General features: G+C 41.4%; 2 protein-coding genes across 3 annotated transcripts; one reads left to right on the top strand and one right to left on the bottom strand.

Annotated features, from left to right (window-relative positions):
• Window positions 1–471: 471 nt before the first annotated feature.
• On the bottom strand, window positions 472–4433 carry LOC124698447 (protein COP1 SUPPRESSOR 2). The gene is made up of 7 exons (XM_047230935.1): window positions 4265–4433; window positions 3954–4181; window positions 3747–3861; window positions 3578–3651; window positions 2255–2412; window positions 1126–1341; window positions 472–1021 (listed from the first exon to the last, which is right to left on the bottom strand). The coding sequence occupies exons 1-6, from the start codon at window positions 4336–4338 to the stop codon at window positions 1184–1186; spliced, it is 807 nt and encodes a 268-aa protein (XP_047086891.1). The 5' UTR covers window positions 4339–4433; the 3' UTR covers window positions 472–1021; window positions 1126–1183.
• Window positions 4434–8222: 3789 nt separating this feature from the next.
• On the top strand, window positions 8223–12721 carry LOC124698446 (TVP38/TMEM64 family membrane protein YdjX-like). Of its 2 annotated transcripts, none has more exons than XM_047230933.1 (5): window positions 8223–8372; window positions 9745–10018; window positions 10796–11032; window positions 11137–11354; window positions 12136–12721. In XM_047230933.1, the coding sequence occupies exons 1-5, from the start codon at window positions 8326–8328 to the stop codon at window positions 12356–12358; spliced, it is 999 nt and encodes a 332-aa protein (XP_047086889.1). In that variant the 5' UTR covers window positions 8223–8325; the 3' UTR covers window positions 12359–12721. The 2 variants fall into 2 exon arrangements, with proteins under 2 accessions (XP_047086889.1, XP_047086890.1); XM_047230934.1 differs by lacking the exon at window positions 8223–8372 and adding an exon at window positions 8949–8977.
• The last annotated feature ends 7718 nt before the right edge of the window (window positions 12722–20439 follow it).

Genomic DNA, 20439 nt, shown 5'->3' with positions numbered 1-20439 from the left:
TTCATGAGCACCTCATTAGCTGCCGAAGAGGTAGCAAAAAATCCACCCTCCTTCATAGTATCAATTACCTGAGATTGAATCATGTTAATCTCAGACTGTTTACAGCAAGCATAAAGTATTAGCAGAATTACAGTAAAGTATTGTTCCGGAGAAGCAAATGACGTGGTCCATGTTTTAGCCAAGCACAGTTATACTAATAATTTATGTTGTAATTGGGACAATGATCCCCTAGCTTTCTCCTTGATAGGGTTTTGAACGATGTAAGTATCATTTGAACTTAGGGCAAGTGGGCAACAAGTTTTTTACGCACTTATTTCCTTACTAAGGTACCTACAGAAACTGGAAGATTTTTAATAAGATGGCTTGCTTGATATATTGTGTTTCAAAGAAAGTTAATCTCAGACTTTTATTTGCTCCTATACTACTATATTTGAGTAAAAATCTATGCAACTATCGGGATCTTTTGAGTCATGGGAAGCAACCAAGCACATGTAAAACATTCTTCAGCGCGACAAGCGATGTGGAGTAGATCACGTCAAGGGTCATTGTCAATACAACAAAGTGCAAATAGTTAAAACACACAAGCATAAAACTCCCGGGAGAAAAATAGAAGCATAAACTAAGGAACATACTCCACTATAGTATAACTGCAAATAACTGTAAGCAGTTTACAGAAGTAGATTAGGAAAATATTCCACACAAAAGATGAACTTGGCTAAGATGAATATACGAAAAAGCGCTACACCTGCGACTGCCCCTTGGCTCATGATTCCACATGTCGCTTACAATTCTCATGCTCAGGAAAGCACAAGATGCCATCTGAAAACAGAGTTTGGGCAGAGATGAACATGCAGGCAGACAATTTGTGAGGATACATCCTGCAGCTGCAAAATCCTGGAAATGCATACTGCCTCCAGATTGATGCGACACATTTGAAGAAAACAGACCGTCTCAAATGAAACAAATCTGCTCCGTTGCTCCTCTTTATTAGTTTGTGCTTCTTACTTCTCCAGAATAGGAGCTGCAAAAAAGCAGAGGCAACAACCAAGAGCTTAACTACTTCAGTGGGTTTTCACCAAACAAATCAAATAAATATATGCAGGGTCATAATGTGTCGGCACTAACATGTTTTCTGCTTAAAAGGCAGCAGCACCAAGCCAACAGCCTACACAGTCAGCTATTTCTATCTTCGCATGACACGGAATTTTTCTCGCTTGCGGAAACGCTCGAGCAACAACTCATCGGTAGCAGCTTCTCTACGTCCCGCTGGTGGGCCACCTGGATTGTTACTATCGGTTGGTTTGCCTCCAGCTTCATTAGCCTGTGATAACTCGGGATGTTCTGCAGCATAAACAATGATTTAGTGCACTTCAATATGATAACTTGACAAAGATGTGATATCAATAACATGACATTGTTTGTGGTTCTGCAACAAAAGAGCATTAAAGTTCTATCACTGCCACTGCATTTTCATAGTACGCGAATTTGAAGCAGCACAGGCAATTCAACTCTATAATCGCAAAGACGTCTACTAAGGGCAACAATCAATCTCTATCAGAGAATTAAACATCAATATTCTTACTGTCGACCTGAGTACTGCTGCTAAAAGTCCATTGAGTATCTGTATTTAATTCAGGGTAAGAGAATCTTGCAGAGAAATACTATATCTTATGCCAGAAGCTATAAAGAAAGAAGCATATTAAATCTAGAAATAGGAATCCTGGAACTTTTGTTCTGCAACCGGTCACTAGCTGGCGGCAAGTGCTGGCAACTGATAATGGTTGTGCCTAATTAGCTAGAAAGAATGAAGATAAGAACAAAAGGCAGGTCCGAACATAATAAGAGGAACATCTGACACAAAGATTCTTGAATTCTTGAAGAAAGAATATTATCCGTGTTTTTAGATTTTCTGCACAGGATATAGCGCAATGTAAAAGTGGCATCTGTATAAATTTTTCTTGACCATAGCATTTTTCCTAAACAAAATCTATATCAGATTAGTTTAACCAATAGTGCATTTTTTATGATAGGAAAAAGAAATCAAATCCTAGTTCACTTTTCCAAATTAACCCTCCAACAGAATCAACAATACCAGTATGTGATGCTTTCTGAAGAGTTAGGTTATTGGACCAAAACACTCTTCTTGACACATATAGCATGCCAAACAGTATCATATAAAATATTGAATGCGGCAGTAGAACATGTCCTCACTACAAACATAAAACTAAGGAAATGTCCACAAACATATACGAACCTCTTCGCAATTTTTCAGCATAATCTCTTCCACGATGGAAATAATCAGCACTGTAACTTGATGGAATGTTCGCATCTGATTTTGTTTTACCCGCAAGCCTTTTCTCTTGCAACAATTTCTTAGCTGCCTCAGTTTCTTCAATATTTCTCAATTTGTACCTGTAACAATCAACAAAGGAAGGATGAATTGATATCATGAAACTGGACCCACTATTAAATAAACTCTACTACCGGAATAACAGTGCATCATAATGCACAGTTGCACACAAGTACAGTATTAAGGATACTGCAAAGACGAAGCACCTTTTAGATTGTATTAAATATTTATCCCCCCATGCTGCACTTTATAGATTTCTCAAATCAATAGTCATAATTTGATCACACCATCTTAGCATAGTTTAGATTCTGATTGAAGCGATCTTTAATTACCTTATAACCATATTGACACGATTTTTCATATCTTTCAAGCACATTATGGCCAAAAGCTTTGATCTAGAAAATTAAATAATTTCAGGTTTTATGCACATTTCAGATTATATATGTCACGACACAATGTCTACAGGCCTATAGAACAGAGTAAAAATATGATCATAAAGACTGGTTCTGTTAGTGATGATACTCACATAAGAAAACTTCTGAAATCACCAAGATTAACTTCAGAAAGCAAGAAACGTGACACATTAACCAATTACCATATGGAAGAAACTTGATTACATCACTTAAAATTCTATATCCACGAGAAATTCACATGGAACAATGTACTATACATTAGCAACACACTCGGAGGCCTCAAAGTACCAACAATAGCATTAGTATAACAGATATATGCCTATAGATTTTGTGCATCCTTACACAACTTAATAGGATTAAAATCTAATTAGCATGCATCAACTACAAACAAGACCAGCACACTTGTTGTCATGATGTTAACTAAATATTCTAGATTAACTCTACAAAAATAGGAAGCTAGGATTCACACAAAATTAAGCTCACATATCTGGGAAATCCTATCTAGCTGATTAGATATGGCAAACACTGGAAGTAGAACTGCCAGCACCAAGCAAAGAAACTTTGTTCACGATGTACCATAGAACCGGATAGTTGGCACAGGTTATAATTGATCCACACACAAGTGGGATAAACCAGTTAGTTTCATGTAATTATCTAGTTAATATCTGGGCTGTAGTAAATTGTTCTCCGTCACTGATATAGGCTATAAAAAGAAGTACACAACACTTAGGACTTCAATCCGAAACAACATAACACAACCTTAGCAAGTTGTACTCTAAATAAAGACAAATAAAGGGGGGGTGCAAGCACACACTCGATGGGCAGCTGAACTTCAGCGATGCCAGTGGTCCACTGGGTTGAGCTCTCTTCCAAGTTCTTCTTCCTCACCTACAAACGAACAACACAGCACAACGTCATTTGCCACAAACAGCACGAACAACCTCGCCTTGAGGGGTGAACCACAGAGCTATTCAGCCACAAACCTTGAGGTGGTCGGGCACGACGTAGAGCTCATCCACCTCGTCCTTATCGTCCTTGTCGTTCAACTCGATGGGCTTGCCCCTCTTCTTCAACAGCTCGTTCTCCACATACCTCAACCTTCAAAGATCAGACCCAGGTCAGCGTCAATTTCGGTAACAAATGCGAATCATCACATTGGCAATAGAAGATACAACCACGCACGCACGCACATGTTGGGGTCTTCGATGGTGACGGCAGTCTCCTGCGCGAAGGTGTCCTGCAGGACGAGGTCCTCCTTGCCGGCCTCGCCGGCTGCCCCAGACCCCCCGCCTCCTCGGCCACGGGCGGAGGACCCGTCTGCGGTGGCGGCGGCGGCGCCGGTGGCTACGGACGCCGCCGGGATGCCCAGCTTCCTCTCCCGCAGCTTCTGCATGTACTTAATCTCCTCCAGAGCGACGCTGCGAGGGGTGGGCGGCAGGAATCAGAGAGGAACCATAGCGAAGCAAGAGAGAGAGAGGAGTGGGCAGCGAGAGAAGGGTACCGTCGGACGTCCTCATCGTCGGAGTGGTCGGCGGCGTCTGGCTCGAGGCTCCGCTTGCGGAAGTTTTTTGGCATGGTGAACGGTAGCTGGGCCCGGAGCGGTTCCGGCGGGGGATTCCTTGCCGGAGGAGCTGCCGGCGGCGAGGTTTGCAGATTTGGGATTGGAACGAGTTAGGGTCGGGGGCAAATCCTATACACCGACCAGGTCGGTCCCTACCGCGCGCCGCACACCCCCCGCGCGCGGTATGGGCCGGCCTGGTCGGCCCAGTTCGCCTCCTTTTTCTGTTTTCTGTTTTCTGTTTCTTTTTTTTTTCTTTTCCTTTTCCTTTTTGTTTTGTTTCTTTTTTGTTTATATTTATTTTTGTTGAAATTTGAAAATATTTCAAATTCAGAAAAATTTCAAAACTGAAAATTGTTCAAAATTTAAAAAATGTTCAAATTCTAAAAACGTTCAAATTTTAAAATCGTTTAAATACAAAAAATCTTCAAATCTGAAATCCGTTCAAATTTGAAAAATGTTCAAATACAAAAAATTATTCAAATTTGAAATCCGTTCAAATTTTAAAAATGTTCAAATACAAAAATATTCAAATTATAAAAGCGTTCAAATTTGAAATCCGTTCAAATATATAAAGCGTTCAAATTTGGAAAAATGTTCAAATTCGAAAAATGTTCAAATTTCGAAAAAAAAATCAAAATCTGAACATTTTGAAAATTTCCAAAATTTCGAATCTGAAAAGATTTTGAAAATTTGTTCTCCGAAATATATTTTTTAAAAATTAGATATTAAAAAAGAAAAATATTAACAAAAAAGAAACAGCAAAAAAAAGAAAAAAAAACGTACCTACTACTAATGGGCCGCGGCCCAACCAACCGGCCTGGTCGGTGGGGTGTGCGGTGGCCCGTACACACCGACCAGGTCGGTGTACAGCACTCCCCAGGGTCGGGTACGGGTGAGCCCGGTTCGGCGGTTGAAAGCGTATGAATGAACCCGATTCAGAGAAGTTTCAGCCCGTGTCCAACGCTGCTACGCAGAGGGCCCACAGATCGCGCGAACGACTTTGATTTTGGGCTTCCACAGATCTGTGCCTCAACGGTCGCAAACGAGCGGCCCTCTATGATAAAATGGACGATGTGTTTTCCCTCAAAACAGAAAACAAAAAAGAAACAGACGTTGTGTTTTCCCTCAAAAAAAAAAATCAGACGATTGTTTTTTTCAAGGAAAAAATAGCGCTCTATGATAAAATAGCGTCAGCTCTAAAATACATAAAATATGTTGTTTAGCATGCTATAACACGCTATAGCATGCTTTTAGCGAGGCATTATATGTACGCTGATTAATTTAATGTGGGCTCTTCACATATGCTATAGCGCTATTAGCGCTGAAATAGCACGCTATTTTTTCCATTATTTTTTCACCAGGAGCATATACTTCCGGTTATTGAAATAAATTTTAAACATAGTTTAAAATCTTACAAAAAATGAGCAAAAAAATTGACGCATACATCTTGATAATTATTTATGCTTCTAAAGTCGTTACATGGGAAAACTGATTTTTTTGTGTCCTGCATAAGAAAACAAAATTTAGTGCTTACAAAAAGCTTTTCACAAGACATTATTTATATATTTTTTTATTACACATGATGTAATAAATATTAATTTTTCAGCGAATTTGGCGTGCATACATATATATTGACATATACACACTACATTTTTGTTAAGACTTTTTAACATTTTTAAATATTTTTCAGGTATCATAAGCATATTGAAAAGTAGGTTCCCGTTGCAAAACGAGCATGACAAAACGTTAGACTAGTCATAGTGGTAAGTATGATGTAGTAGTATCATGCATATGATATTTGTGTGTGATACTATTTCTATAGTGGGTAGTATCATGGAGTTGTATCATAGTCATGATATATTTATTATTTTTGAAAATCTCAATGCAAATTTGTGTACAAGATTTATTTGGTATTATTTTTTCTCGTGATATGCGTTGTGCTACAGTATCCACCTATGTTACTCTAATCTCCTCTCTTCTCCTTATTTTGGAGCCACATCAGCATTTTTGTGAGAACAATATGCATGATACTTGCTAAGATACTAGCACTATAACGCTTAGTGAAAGAGAAGAAATTTTTTGGTCCAATTACTTGGTAGCTGGTATTTCTATGAGCTCTATCTATTCACTTATGTTTACTGGCCCTCTGATAAATAAATTCTAACGCAGAGAGAAATACCTCTCTCAAAAGTTGGCACATCTTTATTTATCTACTATATACGGTTTTCTTACGATAGTTTGACCAAATCAAGAACACCCCTCCCCCTCGCCTCCTCTCTCGCTTCGCCACCCCACCAAATAGCCGCATCATCCATCAACGTCAAGTTCCTTCCCCGCCGTTTCCCCACCTAATTGCGACAAATACTAATCGTGTTGCCTAATGTCGAGATGTCGCTAGCCGCTACGCGTCCGATATTATGACCAACAACCATCATTAGTGGCTTGGTACCTTTGTGTCGCCACCCGCATGTACACCGTCGTAGCGTGGAGGTTCGGCTGGTTGTAGTCAGAACCAATTTTCTCGGGGGTGGGAGCTGGGTGGAGACTAAGTTCCTCACGTTGGAGGTGCAGATGGTCATTTGCGAACATGAGAGGGAGAATCATCTGGCCTTCCTAGAGATTCATACCCACGAGTCCGATTAGGTGGTGATGGTGACGGTCCGCCATGAGTAGCCGGAGCTTGTGCAGTTGGAGGTTGAGTACTATGCAGCGAAGGACGCAAGGAAAGAAGATGAAGGATGCGTAGTTGGAGGCCGAGTCCTCCACCGTGAGTTGGACTCGACTCGCACTTGTACAATGAGCTCGGCGCCTCCTCCGATGATGACATCTGTGATGATCTCGTGTAGCGTGTGTAGTGTGTCGGAGTCGAGGTAGTTTCTATGGAACTATGAGTTGTACTCGATCTATGTAGTGTGGAAGTCGATGTCAAGTTTTATGTACCGTTGGAGTGGACGCCCTATTTTTCATATGGCCTATATGCTGATTTTATGTTTGCTCTATAATTTTTAAAGTAAGCAATAGTTTTTGTGGCGCCATACTTTACATCGTCTGCAAGAGATGCACTTAGATAAGTACATGTTTGTGTGACATGCAAGCTATTGACCGGTGAATCAGCTTAATTAAAGAAGTTGAGGCATCGGGGCTCGAAAGCATGAGGTAATCGTAGTTTTCTACGCGGCAAAGCAAGCAGAAATCGTCAACTCTCGAAACCTCATGTCTGTACTAGTGTAGCTAGCTCTACTACTCGTCTGCGGAAAGAAATACGACCGCAGCCAGTTTGGAAGACGTGAAGTTCTAGAAAGGGAAGAAAGTCTCACGTAGACCCGTCACAGATTACGCCTGCGTGCCACGACTGATGGAGGGAAGCAGCCAGCAGGTTTGACAACAGAAGAGACCAAGATAATAGGTTTAGCTAGCTAGAAGCAGATCGGGATCGCGCGCGTCTAGGCAGGCAAGCAAACTTTGTTTGGTCCGAAGCAAAGCTGGCGACCAACCAAGTCGTAAATTCGGAACCAAACCTCCACGGCCCGATCGGGAGCTGCTGCACCGGATGCGGTCCCGTCCTGGCTTTTGTTACTGCGATTCTACGTGTCACGTCACGTGATGGGGAAGCTCGAATTTTCATCACGACCCACCCAAGCGGAGACGGCAACCTCCAGGTGGACCCGCCGCGTCGGGGACAGTCGTCATTCACCCCGCCGAATGCTTCCGCTCCCCCGAGGCGCATGCCAGGGGCAGTTCCGTCCGGTCCACCACGTGGACTAACCAACCCACCACTAGCGCGGGGCACACACGTAATTCCCTCTCTCCTCCCAGCCCATCTCTCTTTCGCTTTTTGTTTCGTGTACGCAGTACGCGCTCTTCCCTTTTCTCCATCCCATCCCACCTCTGCTGCTGCTTTTGTTCCTTAATTCCTTTGTTCCCCTCCACCACGAACGAGCTTCCACAAACAAGGGAAAGGGGAGGAAGAAGAGGAAGCCGAGCTCTGCTTTCTCTTCGACATGGCGCGCGTCCTCCCTCTGAACATTGAGCCGGGGGAGACGCCTAGGTACACGCTTCTCCGGCTTCTTTAGCCGCTGCTTCTTCTACTTTCGTCCTAGATTTTTGGGGGGAGCTGTTTATTTTCGGGTGAGATAGACTTGCGATTCTGCAGAAATTCGTCGTCTCCTTCGGGCGTTAGGGCCTAGGTGGTAGTTAGGTTGCGGCCAAACCAAATCTGCTGCATCCATCTCTTATTCTGGTGTTATTACTACTAGCTTAACTAAATCGTTACAAGGTGGGAACAAATCGCGTGTTATTTAGCTGCAGAAACACTTCTCCGTAGGCCGTAGCAGCTCCAGGTTGCGTCCCAGCCAACGGAAATGAAGTCATCTTGCGCGTGCTGGCTGGCGCGACCTCTACTATTCTTCGCTGATATCCCCTTACGATTCGGTATTTTTGTTGGACCAAAAATAAAATATGGAGCAGTCAGATATTTGCGACCTTCTCTCTTTTTCTGACATGTTGGCCCCACCTGCCGCCGCCCTCCAATTAGCCTGATCCTGCAGCTCGCCCTCCGCCCGTATCCGGGCGGCGGCTCAGGAGGAACGCCGCCCGTCTCCGGCCGCCGCCCACCCGCCCGCCCGCCCGCCCGCCGTTGGAGGAAGTGTTGCGGTATGCGGGTGCCTTTTGCCACCCTAATCCCATGCCCGGCTGTATTTGGATACGACACATGCGTTAGGACGAACGGCAACAAGAGGAAGAGGATCGATCCCTTTCTGAGATTATTAGGAGTACCTAACCATGTTAGACTTGTTTATGCTATTACCACTTGTCCTCATTCTCGGTTCTCCAAGTCTTTTCTAAATCTTATTACTCACCTTACCATCTGTACACCACTTGCCCTAAATTTGTAATAATGTATAAGTAGATTTTAGTTTGTAGGTTATTATGCAGTGAGGTTGGGACTTGGGATAACACCTCTTAGAAAGGTGACCCAGATTTACACTCAAATAATTCAGGCAACTTATGAGTATCTTATGATTTGATATTGGCTCTGAATTATCTAATTCACTTCTCCTTTGGGCCATTTGGTTATGTTCTGCACCTGTAGCCAAGTAGAGGTTCACCCATGTGGCCCAGATTTGGCCGAAATTTGCTCTTGGATCTTTGTAGCCCATAGGTCGTGCACCCTCTTTCCTATTTGGTCAAACTCTGCCCCAGACCCATGAATTATAGTGTGACTTCTGTCAGGTGTGTAAATGAGATATAGTCGGATAGTATTGTTCTAGGCCAATAGCGGCAAGTTGGGCATGTGGGATTATGATTTGGATAACCATCATCACATCTCAGCCTTAACCCTACATCTATTACATAAATTCTTCAAATGTTTATGTGTGCAGTATCATACCTGGCTCTAATATTTCTTGCCTTGTAAACAGAGTTGGAGAGACGGTTGCAGGGATGCCAAGCTCTTCAGCTAGGGCATCACTCAACGGAATTGAGCATTCTGAGCACAACATAAAAGACGATGAATACGCGAGATTGGTGCCACCAGCTCAACATGCAACAGCTGACATCAACACACAAGTTTTATCTGAGCAACCTAAGCCGAGGCACTTCATTTGGTGGATGAAACTTCTGCTTGGCTGCTTCCTTCTTATGATATTATCTTATATCTTCGTAAAATTTGGAGTCCCATTTGCCTTTGAGAAGGTGAGCACTTGTACTTTTTGTGCAAAAATAGTTCCTTCCATAGAGGGTAATATTAGGCATAGAACAGCCAGGCAATGGAAATGTGACAAGACTTCCTGTGCCTGGTTGCCTTTCTTGGAAGTTCATAAAATGCCTTTGAGAACCAACTGATTTTGGGTTGTTGGCTGCCTCTTCGGTAACAATTGCAATTTCGGTGTGATGTTTTGCTTGGTTGGCCTTGTCCACCAGGTCTAAAGTTGCATAAGTTACATTTGGGCACAGAGTCCACCTGTCATTCACACTGGGTGCATTTTTTTACTATAATTACAAACTTTGGTCCGGGTGGCATTAGTCTATCAATTTCATGAGAGGATCACAAAGTTGGAGCAGTTATAATGAATCAGAATAAGGACATGCTAAAGCTGGTGTTAACCCAATTCTAATTTAAAAGTTGGGTGGTTCTTTAATATACTGGAATCAGCACCAGTGATCTTTTCATCTGAACAGTTTAGGTCTTTGCCAAACATGTCTTTTCTATGTTCCCCTTTTGTACATTGGCATGAATGTTATAGTTTGTTCATATAATTGGAATGCTTTATCGACTGCATATGTGCCATACTGGACTTCTGAGTGAAATTGTATTTGCAGTTTAGGAAATATCAATCACGCATGTTTCTGAGCTATGCTCTGCATGCGTAATCTTTGAACTTACTATCTATTTTTCTGAACCTTTTGATTTGAGTTGTTGAAACAGAACATCTATGCTAATATTTATGTGTTTTCCTCTGCTTGTTGCAGGTTCTGTTGCCAATCATGCAGTGGGAAGCAAGTGCCTTCGGCCGTCCAGTATTGGCTCTTGTCCTCGTTGCATCCTTGGCTCTTCTCCCACTCATTTTAGTCCCATCTGGTCCTTCTATGTGGTTAGCAGGAATGATCTTCGGTTATGGTTGGGGTTTTGTGATTATTATGGTTGGGACTACTATTGGCATGGTTATATCATATTGGATTGGCTCATTGTTCCGTGAACGTCTACATGTAAAATTTCTCATACTTTCTACATGTATTTAGGAGCTACATCTTTTCTCCAAGGAGCTATGCTTCAGTAATCTTCTTTCTCAGCTTCCTTCCTTTTATTGCAGGCATGGCTAAAGAGATGGCCTCAGCAGATAGCTTTAATAAAGCTTGCTGGTGAAGGGAATTGGCTCCAGCAGTTTCGAGTTGTTGCACTATTCAGAATCTCACCGTTCCCGTATACAATTTTTAACTACGCCGTTACGGTTACAGAAATCAAGTTCAGTCCTTACCTATGTGGTTCAGTTGCTGGAATGATACCCGAGGCATTCATCTATATCTATAGGTTAGATGCACATCTCCACAATACAGATAATCATTTACTCAATTTTACATCATTATTTCATTAAATTGAGGCCATCTAGGTTTATATCATCATCCCCTTATGCAATTAACAAATAGCAGATGAATTTTCGATCGTTAACAATTTCTTGCCCAGTACGAGCTCGACAAAGGAGTAGCCCCTTGCTATACAAGTTTCAGAAGCTATACATGTGGCCTCACGATAACTAGGAAGAACTAGTGTTAGTATTTTGTTGTTAATTTTAGCTATACTGTAGCAGTATCCATAAGGTTGGCATGTTGAATAAGGTTGACATGTTGAACCAACTCAAACACAAACAGAAGTCTTGTCTTTTTAGCGGTTTCTCAGTGTACTCAATCTGATTCCCAGAGGTACCACTCAATTAATATTTTGATGAATATGCAAGTAAAACCTATAACAAAAAAAAATTAATAGTGAAACTACTTTAATTACAAATCCAGTGGTATAATTTCTGCAGCAGATCTAAACAATTTTTTTATTATTTAGTGCAAAAAAATTAATAAGTTTTAACTGGACACACTTTTTAGGCAGTAATGTCTTTTTGGATTGGAGGTACTATATGTGCTTGTTTGTGATAAGAAAACTTGTGTTGATTTTTGGTACTGATTCATAATCAATAAGTTAGCAGTATCCACAATGATTGCATGTTGTGACCAACCTAGACATAAAGAGTTGCTGCTGAGTGCGCTAAATCTGGTTTCTAAGATTGCCAACTTACTAATCTTGCTAAATGCTTATGCAGCGGACGGTTAATACGGACGTTGGCCGATGTGCAGTATGGCAACTACAAGATGCCACCTGTGGAGATAGCATACAACATAATCTCGTTTATTGTCGCCGTTGTCCTCACTGTCGCCTTCACAATTTACGCCAAGAGAGCGCTAAACGAAATAAAAAGCTCGGATGAAGAAGCTGATGGGTTGGCTGCACTCAAGAATGACCATGTAGCTTTAGATGTCGTATGACGTCTGTATTCAAGCGGGAGCTGCGTAGAGGAAGCGAGGTGGTGTTATTTGGTCATCATCTTCTCAGGTTGCCGCAGAAGAGGTGTAGTATAGGTAGGCTGTGACAGCAGGTGGATTTACCTGTCTAACTCGATACACGTGAAGCAGATGTGGCTTTACTTCATTCCTTTCATGTACTTAATAACAAGGATATGCGGCCGGCATGTGTTGTTGACTGGAGCTTGTTCTGGCTGTTGACGGATGGAAATTTGGCCTTGTCTCTAGTTGCATATATTTGCTTAGATGTTGCCGAGTGCATAAAGTTTGCCGCCCACAACATTGTATCGGATTTGTGTTTTGGGTATCTGAACCTTGTATTTTCTTTGCAGGTGTTGTGATTCAGACATTCAGTATTTTTAAATAAATATCTACTACTCTCACCGGTGCAGGGCAGGAAAGAGGCGATCCTAAGTCACCTCTAAAACCCATCTGGGATTTTGTCCCTCTCGCTGGCGATGCTACCGGTCCGTTCCGTCTTTGGTGGCTTGGCTTGGAGGCGTGGTGAATTGCGGCCTCTCGTCAGCGGAATTGTTTTAATTTTTCTTCTTCGAGATGGTGAGGTGGCGGGCTTTAGATCAAAAATAAACATGGGTAAGGTAGGTATAGTATCCAATAAATATTTATCTATCCATAATTTTATGGTATATTTGGGCTACATCCCGTAGAATGAGGTCCTTCCCGTCCTATCCTCGCTGTAGTGGTGCATCTAGCGCCATCGGACGGCACGTAGAGTTGTGTGTTCGGTGGATATCCTAGGATTCGGTCGTTTTTCGTCTTGGTGTGGTTTCAGGTTAGTCTTTTTATTTGGGTAAAAGAGGATTTTATTACTGAGAAAGGGTTAAAAGACGCTCCAAATCCAGTTCCCGAATCATGCTTTCGGGCCTGAATCGAGCCATACATTAGATTGGTACTCTGGTCTTGCAAAATTCGCAAGGCACTGGCTAATCTTAACTTGTGAGCAACCCACTTTCACAAACTTGCACACACGAGACTAAAGTAGTTGTGGTAAAACTTCAGAGGGCCTAACAAAGAAAAGTTCACACGTGTGCACAAAGGAACTCTTGGCCATTGCTGCCGGCGCCGGCCCGTCTTCATGGAATGTCAATTTGCAGTTTGCACATGTTCTTCCACTCATGTGCCATGACCACTTTGCACGCTTACAGAAAAATTATCTATGCGCCCTAGTCAACAAACAAAGAGTATAAGTTACAAGTTTGTCCATGTCTGCATTTCCTTCTTGGCGACTGTGGGTGTCGCCCTGTCAAAATTCCTATCAGCACAAAACCGGATAGGACGAATGGAATAAGGTAAAGGAAGTCAACACTTGTAGACTAAACTATTGTGAAGCTGGCTTCACCGAAAACAAAGTATAATGAGCTATTATGCAAATGGAAAGAAACACCTGTTGACTTTTATCAAACATACATGAATGTTATTAAAATAGATTTGATGGCCATGTTTAGAGGTTTCCAAGAAGGCCAGTTACCTCTTTTTCATCTAAACTTTGGCACTATTGTCTTGGTGCCGAAAAAGGAAAATGCTGCCTAAATTCAGCAATATCATCCCATTTTTTTATTAATAAAACCCGCACAAACAACTATTATGCCAGGTACACACATTTTATAAGGAGTGTTGGTGTTGCATGAAACCATCCACGAACTTCATAGGAAAAAAATCGATGGTATATTTTTAAGATGTATTTTGAAAAGGCGTACGACGAAATCAAGTTGCCTTTTCTGCAACAAGTACTTCGCATGAAAGGGTTCGACCATAAATGGTGTCAATGGATTCATATGATTCTATTAATAAAGAAGGTGTAGGAATAAATGATGACATGGGTCATTGTTTTCGAACTCGAAAAGGGCTAAGACTAGTCACAATGGGGAGTATCATATAGTAGTATCATGCATATGATACTAGTGTACGATACTATCTTCATAATGCATAGTATCATGTAGTAGTATCATATGTTACATGTATTTAATGATTTGTAGAATCTCAATACAAAAGTGTGTACAAGATTTGTTTGACATTAATTTTTCTAGTTCTATGTGCTATGATACGGTATCTACCTATGATATCACTATCATCTCTTTCATCATTAATTGATGTGACACACCAACTTTTTGCATGCATGTAATGCATGATACTAGCTAGAGATGTATCTATAATATTTGATGCTCCATGCTTGTTTTACACCAATTCATATATGTTTTGCTCACACTTCGTTGCACTTCTACATGATTTCCGGCACTAACCTATTAACAAGATGCTACAGTACCAGTTCCCTATTTTCTGTTGTTTTTGTATTTCAGAAAAACGAAGACGAAGTCCAGAGGGGGGACGAAGAGGCGCAGCAGGTCGGCCAGACCTACCCTAGGCACGGCCTAGACCTGGCCCGCGCCTAGGGGTGATCTGGGCCCACCAGGCACCTAACCGACCTCAATCCTCCGCCTATTTATACATCTTCTCGGAAAAACCCTTGATACCCGAGCCTCCATCCACGAAAAGTTCCGTCGCGGCCGCCATCACCGAACCCCATCTCGGGGGGTTCTGAAGCTCTTCCCAGCACCCTACCGGAGAGGGAAATCATCGCCGGAGGCATCTACATCGCCATGCCCGCCTCCGAAGTGATGCGTGAGTAGTTCATCCCTAGACTATGGGTTCATAGCAGTAGCTAGATGGTTGTCTTCTCCATCTTGTGCTTCATGTATCGATCTTGTGAGCTGCCCTACATGATCAAGATCATCTTTATGTAATCCTATATGTTTGGTTTGCTGGGTTCCAATGAATATTGAATACTATATTGAGATTGATTATATATTCATGTCATATGTTATTTGTGATCTTGCATGCTCTTTGTTGCTAGTAGCCAAGTGGACAATTGTGACTCCAAGAGGGGGTATTTATGCTCGATAGTAGGTTCATGCCTCTAGTTTCCTGGGAGAGTGACTTTGCAACTTCTAAGGTTGTAGATGTGTTGTTGCTACTAGGGAGAAAACAACAATGTTTTATCCAAGGGTATATCTATTGTTTACTTTACACACATTGCTTAATGCGATAGTTTGTTGCTTGCAACTTTATACTGAAAGGGGTGCGGAAGCTAACCTGAAGGTGGATTATTAGTCATAGACACAGTTGGATTACGGTCTATGTATTATGTTGTAATGCCCAATACCAAATTATCATAGTAATCATCTTGTCATGTATCGATCGATATTCTGTCAATTGCCCAGCTGTAATTTGTTCACCCAACATGCTATTTCTTTATGGAGAGACACCTCTAGTGAACTGTGGACCCCGATCCTATTTCCTTTACTGATAAATTCAACTGCAATCCTGTTTTGTTTACTTTCTGCAAACATCACATTCCATTCAATACGTCTAATCCTTTGTGTTCAGCAAACCAGCGAGATTGACAACCTCACCGTAAGTTGGGGCAAAGTACTTTGGTTGTGTTGTGTGCAGGTTCTACGTTGTTGCTGACGCCGGTAGTGCACCCTGCCACTAGTCAGCTAGCAACACCTTCAGAAGTCACGCCTTTCTTCTACTGATCGATTAAACCTTGGTTTCGTACTGAGGGAAAACTTGCTGCTGTGCTCATCACACTTTCCTCTTGGGGTTCCCCAACAGCGTGTCTGCGTACGACGAGCACACGCCATCACTATGATACTCGCATTGTGCATAGTCTAAGACAAGGAGATCTTCTTTAGCCTATTCTTTTTAATATATTGCTAATGTATTGGCTATTCTTATTACAAGGGAAAAAGAAGATGGTGAAGTACATATATGGTCTTATCCTTCATTTGGTTAAGGGGGGAGTTTCGATGCTTCAATATGCCGATGATACTATAATTTTTATGGATCATAACTTAGAAAAGGCCGTGAACATGAAATTTAATCTAAGCATCTTTGAGCAATTATCTAAATTAAAAATTAACTTTCACAAGAGTGAAGTCTTTTGTTACGGTCAAGATAAAGAAGTAGAATATCAATATAGGAATATTTTTGATTGCGTGTCGGGATCCTTCCCTTTTACATATTTGGTACCAATTCCTTTTCGCAAGTTAAAGAACAACGAATGGAACATGGTTGAGGATTTTTTTGAGAAAACAATAGCCAGTTGGTTGGGAAAGATTTTATCCTATGGTGATAGGTTAGTATCCTTATTAACTTTGTGCTTACAAGCCTACCCATGTTTATGTTTTTTTTTGGAAATACCAAAAGGAGCAAGGAAAATATTAGGCTATTTTGATCCAGATTTTTTTGGCCAAGTGATGGCCACAACAAGAAATATAGTGGATGACGGGATTGACTCCAACTCTTGGCATATATGATGTATTCGTCCATGACTTGGTTCTACAGGCTTGTGGGGATAGATAGGAGTCTCGTTTCTATAGGTGCCCAAGTGTCCTTAAATAAAAAAGGTTAGATCCCATGGTTAAGATGTAATGACCAACAATATATATTGATGGAAAACCCTATTTTTGAAGCCCCCAACCATCATCATGAAATTTCCCTTTCATTTGGCAGATGCCAAGAGGGTAAGTGGCTCGTCTACACCATCACCAAGTCGAAGGAACAAATGGGCAAGGGGCCGCCACTCCCTAGGGCAACCGCCGCACATCGTCGTCCTGGGCTTCCGTCGTCATCATCACCGCGGGACTGATCTTGTTCATCAATCACTTCACTAATGCCGTCACACCTCTTTCCAACATTAGGAGGGAGTAGTCAGCCCCCCCCCCGGAGTTGGGGTTTATGGTAGTGTCTTGATCAATCTCTCTATGTTTTACCATGTTGTTAGCCAGTATGAGCTTACTTACATGATTATGAACTATTGATGTTATTCTTATGATGGATCTTTGGTTATGCGATCATGAACTTGTTGTTATTTCCAGATATTTATAGATGCATTTTATACTCTTTGTATATTTGCATATGACATAGGATTGCACTATAGCTTGCTGAAGAAGATGCGGGTTTGTTGGAATTGGCAGAAATTGCATCCCAATTCTTGTGATGCATGTTGTAGGGGAAATAAGGGGACCTCAAAACTTTATGCAGCCGTTGGAATCTAGATATTAATATTCCCTTGTTCGCTCGTGTATATATATTGGCACTGAGATCAATTACTAGGAGAGTATTTGTTCATGTACACGGTTGCACCTATTTTTGGCTCCTCCCTAAGAAGTTGTGTGCTTCTATGTAATTCATCTATGCTTATTCCCTGCAGTAGACAATAGAAGAGTGTGTTGTGTGTTAGATGTAGTGGAACCGAGATTTGTTATCTAAGATACATAAATAGTTAATGCATGTTTGGTAGATACAGTCTAGGGATAAAAAGAGATAAAGTATTTGTCGCTGGTAACAACTAGTAGACCTTAAGGGTACTTTGTTTCTCAGGTTCATGTCATGAAACTTAAGGAAATATCTATGCTAGGACATGATGTCCATATGAATGTTTTGCATAACACGTGTGTATGATTTACTTCTTATAACTATGTCGAGAGAGAGGTCAAGTGAACCTATATGAACCTAGGTCCATTGCTTACATAAGAGTAAAACCTTAGTCACGTCCTCTTGAATTGTAGAAGATTGGGAGATATTTGTGTTTTCTAAGATTCATAACCTTGTTGCATCAGCTTTGAAAACAACCAATCACACATTGACACTTTAAACTGTTCATTGCATAGATAACTAGAATTATGACACTCTAGTTTGAGGAAATAAATTGCTTTACCTACTTCGTCCGGCAGCCTGATACCCTATACTTCCACATTGAGAAGTGCTACATCGATCCCTGCACTTGAGAGCTATCACACTAGCATCCCACTCTAGTGTCCCAGTCTCTTGTGCCACAAAGCACACACATCATGTTTCCGCAATGCATTGACACAAGCATCAAAGAAGCTTAGCATGAATATGATACAAAATTGAAGCCATTTTATCTTCTGAAACAATGTCAACAACCTTAGCCAGAGCGTGTATCTCATCAGTCTCCATCTGAGCCTCAATCGGTTAGATTTCCTTTAGTGATCTTGTATTGTGTATTTCTAAATATGCTCAAGTACCCATCTCCATCAAGAAACCCATCCGATATAATGTTGACCAGTAGGGCCTCAACATGCCTACCCGACTTGAGCACTAGTGTCACACCATTTCCAGTCTTCAAGTGTGCATATCCTCCTATGGTGTTTTTTGCTCTATCATTGTTTTCCATATTCACAACACCGAAATAATTTGTCGTGTAGTTTGTGAAGAGCTCTCTATGCGTTCCCAACATACTCACCAAAAAACAGCTCAATCGAATTTCATTTGCCTATCCAAACTACTCGCCTACAAAAACTAATCTATGTTGAAACTGCAGTAGTCTAAAGTAAAAAAAATGCTGTCAAATCTTGTTCACCACAAACCCACCAGATAACCAGATCGAAGTACTCAGAGTAAGGAACAGATTCACAAAGTTTGGAGCCAATCGAATCAAGTTTGAGTCTCCAATCATTGGCTTGAAAACATGCTAGCCAGATCTAAGAAATATGGATATAAAACACCCCTCTGTCTTCCTCTGTTCTCACTTACTTGTGTTGTTCTTGTGTGTTCTCTCACCCTCTTATCGAAGAAGCCATGTTTTGGCTTCTCTCTTGCTCGCTCACACAGCCACCAAAGGTTGCTAAGGTCAGTGGCGGACCCAACAATTATATGAGTAGGGGCATTCCTTGTATAATTAGCAAAATCTGAAGAAGTTTCAGTCAAATATGAACCAACACTCAAAAAATTCGAAATTTTGAGTGCCTCCACTGAGCTACACTTGGGTCCGCCCCTGGCTAAGGTTTTCTCCTTTTCACCTCTCAAGGAGGCAGCTCAGCCGTCAAATGTGAATCTTGATGAAGAGTTCATACGTGTTGAATATCTTGGGCTGTCAGTACACCTCCAAATGGAGGAGCACAACACATGTATCAAGCAGAGGCATTGGACGGACAAGGAGGATTATATCCAGCATGGATATCTACATATTCCACGGATCGGCCCTCAAACGGTTTGACTATCTTTTATGTTATATTTCTGCACATACTTGCCTTCTTCTTGTATTGTCTTGATGCAATATTTAGGTCTATCGAAAATTAAAACTGGGTTATATGCTATTGAATCAGATTGTGCAAATGCAATGGCTACTGCAAACAGTCACAGGATTGTAGCGTCCAGATGTTGGGGCATTTACAAAGATATAGAGCTTCTTAAAATTTTAAGTTCAGGCTGTAATGTGACTAAGGTTGTAAGGTCTTGTAATTCGGTAGCCCACGAACTAGCGAAGTTAGCTAGAGTTAGTGGTGACAGCTACGTGTGGCTGCCTCCTATACCAGGCAATGTCTTAGCTTTATGTGTAAAGGATTTGTGTACGAACCATGCGATGAATGAATGAGTTTGTACCCCTAAAAAAACTGCATCATTGATACAGAGAGCGGAGGTAATATTCTTTCCATGTTGTAAATAGAAGAAGTAGACTAAGGTGTGTTCGGTTCTGGAACGGCGTGGGATGGAATGGAATGGTTCCGTTCCTGAGGAATGGAATGGTTCCATCCCCGCGTTCGGTTTGGACAAAAAGGAGGAACGGAATAGTACCGTTTTTTGTTCGGTTGGAGGAATTGGAGAGCGGAACAGAATGTGGTTAAACTAAACTTTTGTCTCAAAATCATAATTAACAATTGCAAATAGCCTTTTAAATCTCAAAATCGTAATTAACAGCGCCTAATGGTCTTTTAAATCTCAAAATCATAATTAATATTTTTTTTTGGTTGGGAGAATTTGGAGAGCAGAACGAAATGAGGTTAAAGTTTAATCTTTTATCTCAAAATCGTAATTAATAGTGGCATATGGTCTTTTTAATCTCAAAATCGTAATTAATAACGGCTAATTATTTTTCGACCGGATTAGTGGAGTGCTTCGTAATTAATAGCGGCTAACTAACAGCCGTTCCACCACATTCCACCGATTCGGTGGAATGGGTGCATTCCGCATATGGGGAGAATATTCCCTTTCGAGGA

This window comes from Lolium rigidum, chromosome 3 (genome assembly GCF_022539505.1).
Source record: "Lolium rigidum isolate FL_2022 chromosome 3, APGP_CSIRO_Lrig_0.1, whole genome shotgun sequence".
Lineage (NCBI taxonomy): Eukaryota > Viridiplantae > Streptophyta > Magnoliopsida > Poales > Poaceae > Lolium > Lolium rigidum.
This window is presented reverse-complemented; position numbering and strand designations above follow the sequence as displayed.

Excerpts from the sequence above, each read along its gene's own strand:
- LOC124698447 (XM_047230935.1), bottom strand. The coding sequence starts at position 4,338 with ATGCCAAAAAACTTCCGCAAGCGGAGCCTCGAGCCAGACGCCGCCGAC. Across the intron at positions 3,862-3,953 it reads ACCATCGAAGACCCCAACAT|GTTGAGGTATGTGGAGAACG; the intron begins GTGCGTGCGTGC and ends TGATCTTTGAAG. Across the intron at positions 3,652-3,746 it reads TCGTGCCCGACCACCTCAAG|GTGAGGAAGAAGAACTTGGA; the intron begins GTTTGTGGCTGA and ends GTTCGTTTGTAG.
- LOC124698446 (XM_047230933.1), top strand. The coding sequence starts at position 8,326 with ATGGCGCGCGTCCTCCCTCTGAACATTGAGCCGGGGGAGACGCCTAG. Across the intron at positions 8,373-9,744 it reads GAGCCGGGGGAGACGCCTAG|AGTTGGAGAGACGGTTGCAG; the intron begins GTACACGCTTCT and ends CCTTGTAAACAG. Across the intron at positions 11,033-11,136 it reads TGTTCCGTGAACGTCTACAT|GCATGGCTAAAGAGATGGCC; the intron begins GTAAAATTTCTC and ends CTTTTATTGCAG.